This window comes from Macrotis lagotis, chromosome 2 (assembly GCF_037893015.1).
Source record: "Macrotis lagotis isolate mMagLag1 chromosome 2, bilby.v1.9.chrom.fasta, whole genome shotgun sequence".
Lineage (NCBI taxonomy): Eukaryota > Metazoa > Chordata > Mammalia > Peramelemorphia > Peramelidae > Macrotis > Macrotis lagotis.
The window spans coordinates 177,097,366-177,103,368 of NC_133659.1; the positions used below are offsets into that span (position 1 = coordinate 177,097,366).

A 6,003-nucleotide genomic window follows, 5' to 3' on the forward strand; every position below is an offset into this window, starting at 1 on the left:
GCTGTGTGACCTTGGGCAAGTCACTTAACCCCATTGCCTTGCCCACAAAAAAATAAATTTCACATGTACAATATGGAGATGGCTAGAGAGCAATTAACTGAAAAACATCTGGGAGGTTTAGAAGACTACATAAGTTCAACAGGAATCAAAAGTGTGATATGATAGCCAAGAAAGTTCATTCAGTCTTACACTGTGGTAGTCAAGATATGCCATCCTGAACAATTAATGATCCACTGTGCTTTGTTATAACCATACCTTATCTGGAATACATAGTGTAGGCATTGCAACTCAAGTCTCAAAGAAAATAAATAGAATTTGACTATATTGAAGGGGCATTGCCATTTTATAAATTAGAAAACTGAGACCCAGAGGGATGAAGTCCTATACTCAAAATCACACAAGTAGCAAGTGGCAGAGCTGGGACTTGGACCCAGGTTATACACACACACACACACACACATATACATTTGTACATATATATGTATATATAAAATGTATATATAATTGTATAATTTTTTAAAGTCAAATTTCTGACTTATTGTATTTTTTCATTTTTAGCTTATTTGTGTTTATTTGGTTCAGTTGGGCAGATGTGGAGTTCTTTTCTAATTTTTCTTCTCTAGAATATTCTGAATATACTTAAGCACAGAAAGGAATTAAGATCCCCCCATAATTTTCATTGTTTTATTATAATGTTGGTGACATCTTTTGTTCTGAAGTTATCGTCTGGTTCTTGTCAACTGGAAAAAATGAATAGAAATAGCTAAAAGCACTTTTGGTAAAAAAAAAATTGAAAGCATCTATCAACAAATTCATACTTATCTGAATAAACTGCACTTTCAAGTAAAACTTATTTCATGAATAAAACAAATAGGTAACGCATGTTTTCTGTTTTTTTCTGAACAAAGTTTAATACTTTACCTTAGGTCTGTAATAGTTTATTGTACACTTTCCCTAAAATGAAGATGATTTTTGTCCTTTGTTCTTGAAGAAGACCATGACATCAGGGAGGTGATGCCATGACAAGCACATGAATAAGATTTTAGGGAGGTGGAAGCAACCTCAAAGACTATTTATTTACTGTCCTAATTAATTTTACAGATAAGAAATCTGTCGTAGGTACTGCTTTTGGATTTTGATCAAGGTTGATGGTTTCTTGGGATGATGGAACACTGAAAATTAAAATTAAAAAAATAAAGCTTTTTTGTTGGTGTCTTAGGCATTATTATTAATCTTATTTGCAACTGTAGGACATTAATGGTGATCAGTATAAATTGGTGAATATTACTTTTATTCTGTTTGGAATTGGAAATATTACTTTAACTTTATTTGGAATTAGAATTGGAAATATTAATTTTACCCAATTTGGTCCTGGAATTGGAAATATTACCTTTTCCTTATTTAGAATTGGAAATATTACTTTTACCTTATTTGGAATTGGAATTAATTCAGTATTATAGATGTGCTATAATTTAAATAGATTCCAGTCTGATCACTAGCTGAGTTAACTGTACCTCCCAGAGTAAATGGTTGTTTCTGAGTTATTTAATGACATAAAAAGTCCTTAAATAATAACATTTTAATAACCCTTAAATCATAGCCTTGAACAGCTTTTAAATGATAATATTACCATTTTTTGATAAAGAAATTGAGTATCAGAGATGTCTGTCCACAGAATCTATGTATATATTAGTCAGTATCTGAGCCTGGATTTGAATATAGGTCTCCTGACACCAACTCTGACTCATGTTCCATTACACTATGCATCATATCTCACATACCATGTTCCATTACACTATGCCTCTCATTTGTATTTATCATATGGTAGTCCAAAAAGGTCTTAAAATGTTATCTCATTTGTTGCTCAAGACACCTTGTGATCTACCTATTAATATCCCATTAGAATTCAAGTCAAGTCAAAACTGCAAAGTATATATTAAAAGCTTACTATGTGATCCAAGAATGGTAGAATTGTTTTCAATTCATTATTCTTATTTCCCAAATAATTTTTGAACTTAATCTATCCCTTCCAGTATTTCCTTTCCCAAGGGAGCAAATTTAAAAAAAAAGAAAAATGCAAAATAAGAAATTGCTCAGTATGTATCTACATAGTCTGAAAAAAAGTTCTGATCAAAAATGTTAAGTTGAACCCCTTCTAGCAAATCAGAGGTATAATCTATCTATCTTCATTCATTCTTTCAGAAGGTTTTTCAAAGGTGTTTTACTTTTTAATGTTGTTATTACATAAATTGCTCTCCGAGCACTGCTCACTTTTTCAGCATCAATTAATACAAATCTTCTGTTTCCTCTGAAGTTTCACATTTCATCATTAAGGCACAATAATATTCTATTACATTTATATAGAATTCATTTTCCAATAAGAGGCTACCTCTTTTTTATCCAATTTTTAATTATCCTGAAAGGAGTTGCTATAAATATATTTGAACATATAGATTTTTTTTCTTCTTTCATTGATCTTGCTGTGGTAAAAGGCTACTACTGATATGCTGAACTTGAGTCAAAGGATACAACAGAGATTGTTAATTTCTGATTTAATTCCAAATTGCTTTTCCAGAAGGGCTGTTCCAGTTCAGAGCTTTATCAACAGTGCATTAGCAAAGTACCTGTTTCAATTGCAAAGGATCTTGAATGTAGATATAATTTTACATTCTAATTTTATAGATGAGAGGAGATGGAAAGAAGAGATGAGAGATGTCTTATTTAAGATCGTAGAGGTAAATGATTAGCACAGCTGGGACCTCAGCCTTCTGATTCTCTACACTACACCCCCTGCCTTTTCCAATTCTACTCTTCCTCTCTCCATCCAATCAGCTAATCTCTACCTAAACTTCAGAAATACCAAGCAAGAACCAAGGGCTACTACTAGAGCTATGAGGGACCTTTAGGATCGTAAATGATTTGGTCTCTTTCGTTTTATGGAAGAGGAAGGTGCAGCCCCGGGAAGGGAAATGATTTGCCTAAGGTCACAAAGATGGTTAGTGAGCGTCTTTACTAGGAGAGAGGAATAGACCATATATTCCATCGCTCCGGCTCCTGACCTCTTCCTCTGAATCTCCAATTTCGTCAGTCTCCACTCCAACACACACACACACACACACACACACACACACACACACACACACACACACACACACTTCTGCCGCCCCACCCCCAACTAGAGTCACCTCTTTCTCTTCACAGTTTATGCCAAATCCATATATAACTGTCATATCTCCCTGCCCACTCAGTTCCCGTCGCCCCTTTCTTTATCAAGTTCTTACACACACCGCCTTGGTTAAGCTGGCCCCTGTCAAGATAGCAGCTGAGTCCTGTTTCACTGACCAATCAGCGCTCGCCCTCCACTCCCCTCTGGGGACCAAAGTTAGGGTCCCTGACTCACCCAGCCCCGGTCCCTACCTCTTCTAGCCGCCGGTAGATCTCAAAGCCCTCTGACTCCACCAATGACTCCCAGCCTCTGCCTGCGGGAGCCGAGGCCTTCAGGTCCAAGCAGGCCTCCCGGAACTCCTCCTCCGAGAAGTCGTCCTCCATGGAATCCTAGTGCAGCTGAAGCCCCAGGTGGGTGGGAAGCTGAAGGGAGAGATCTGGAGCCGGAGGGAAGGAGGCAGAGAGCTGAGCGAGCCTGTGCGACTCAGGGGCGGAGCTGAGAAGGGGAGAGCGGAGAAGAGAGCAAGGGGAGGGCTTAGGGAGGGCTTAGGGAGGAACCTGGGAGGGACCGAAAAGACCAGGGGATGGGTCCAAAAGGAAGGAAGGACCTAAATTGAATAGAAGTGGGAGGGACAGAGAAAAGGAAATTACCGGGAGGGAGGAATAATATTAATAACAATAATAATACAACCAGTATTTATATGGTGTTTTAAGGATTGGGAAGCATTTTACAAATGTTATGTCATTTTATCCTCACAAGAACCATGGGCATTATTTCCATTTTCCAGATAAGGAAACTGAAGTCATTAGACTGAGTTGAGCATAGTTACATTCAACTAATATCTGAGGCTAAATTTGAACTCAGGTCTCACTGATTTCTAGGTCTAATGTTCTATCCACTATGCTACATATAAAAGAAAAGGATGGAGAGACAGAGAGAGAGGGAGAGGGCTAGAGGGAAAGAGGAAGAGGAAGAACTATGAGCCAGAAAAAGAGAAAAAAAAGGGGAGAAGACAAAGCTAGGGAAAGGAGAGAGAATGTACAGAAAGGAAATGGATGAAGAAGGTAGACCTAATAGGAGAAGACTGGAATGAAGAATGGATAAAAGGAAGGAGAAGGAATGAGGAAAGTGAAAGGAGGAGTAGAGAAAGAATGACAAATGCGGAAGCAAGGTCAGAGAAGGAGGGATAAAGAGAACGAGGTGGGGCAGGGTCAAGGAATAGGGAGAAAAAGTTAAAGATTGGGGTGGAGGGGCGGCTAGGTATCCCAGTGGATAAAGCACCGGCCCTGGAGTCAGGAGTACCTGAGTTCAAATCCGGCCTCAGACACTTAATATTTACCTGGCTGTGTGGCCTTGGGCAAGCCATTTAACCCCATTGCCTTGCAAAAAAAATCTGAAAAAAAAGAGATCTGGGTGGAAGTAAAAGAGGAAGCAGCTGAGAAAGAAAAGTAGGAGAAAAAAGGATGGCAGGGGAAAGAGAGTAAAATGGAAAAAGGAGAGGAACAGGGAAGAGGAGCTGGAGCCAAAAAGAAAGGGAACACTGAAAGAGGAAGTAGAATTTACAAAAGAATTTTGTATTTTTTTGTCTTGCGTTCTTTTTTTTCCTTTTAAAGAATTTATTTATTTTGAGTTTTACAATTTTTCCCCTAATCTTACTTCCCTCCCCCACCCCCCAACAGAAGGCAATTTGCTAGTGTTTACATTGTTTCCATGGTATACATTGATACAAATTGAATGTGAAGAGAGAGAAATCATTTCCTTTAGGAAGAAAAATAAAGTATAAGAGATAGCAAGATTACATAATAAGATAATAAATTTTTTTTCTAAATAAAAGGTAATAGTCCTTGGTATTTGTTTAAATTCCACAATTCTTTCTCTGGTTACAGATAGTATTCTCTATCGCAGATAGCCCCCAAATCGTCCCTGATTTTTGCACTGATGGAATGAGCAAAGCCATGAAGTTTGATCATCACCCCCATGTTGCTGTTAGGGTATACAGTGTTTTTCTGGTTCTGCTCATCTCATTCAACATCAGTTCATGCAAATTCCTCCAGGTTTCCCTGAATTCCCATCCCTCCCGGTTTCTAATAGAACAATAGTGTTCCATGACATACATATACCACAGTTTGCTGAGCCATTCCCCAATTGAAGGACATTTACTTGATTTCTAATTCTTTGCCACCACAAACAGGGCTGCTATAAATACTTTTGTACAAGTGATGTTTTTACCCTTTTTCATCATCTCTTCAGGGTAAAGACCCAGTAGTGGTATTGCTGGATCAAAGGGTATACACATTTTTGTTGCCCTATGGGCATAAGAATTTTGTATATTTTAAAGGCATAGAAGTTGTGCATTGTAGTTTTGTAGTTTTCATGTACAATCTTTTTTTTATTAAACTGCTAAGGAAATATTTGTTTTGTTCACTAAATTAGAAAAAGAGAAAGTAACTAAATATTCATTTGGTTTGAATCAGAGATTTGTCCCATTGTCCTTCCCTCATAAAATATAAACATAAGAAAGGCCACAGATGCAGCAAAATATTTATGGGAACACTTTTTACTAGAAAAAACTGGAAACAACAAATAAGTCCATTGATCAGGGAAAAACTTACCAAATTATGAGATATATATATATATATGCAATTGAATATTTTGGCATTATAAAGAATCAATGATTATACAGGATTTAAAGAAGTATGGGAAAATTTATATGAATTGCTACAGAAAGATATAAGTATACATTGTCAGATATGGGCACTCTTTATTGATTAAGTATTTTTCTTTATCCAAATGAGAATTCAGTTGTGAGAGGGGATATGTGGAAATAACTGATATAA

At 36.9% G+C, this 6,003-nt stretch overlaps 1 protein-coding gene across 2 annotated transcripts in view; it reads right to left on the reverse strand.

The window, feature by feature from the left end:
• PCTP (phosphatidylcholine transfer protein) overlaps positions 1 to 3,689 on the reverse strand; it is a 42,199-nt gene extending 38,510 nt beyond the window's left edge. The window contains exon 1 of one of the 2 annotated variants that reach the window (XM_074223669.1): positions 3,418 to 3,689. In XM_074223669.1, the coding sequence (XP_074079770.1) occupies positions 3,418 to 3,549 (132 nt within the window). In that variant the 5' untranslated portion in view covers positions 3,550 to 3,689. The remainder of the gene's footprint in view (positions 1 to 3,417) is intronic. The other variant, XM_074223668.1, reaches the window with a different exon arrangement.
• Between the last annotated feature and the right edge of the window lie 2,314 nt (positions 3,690 to 6,003).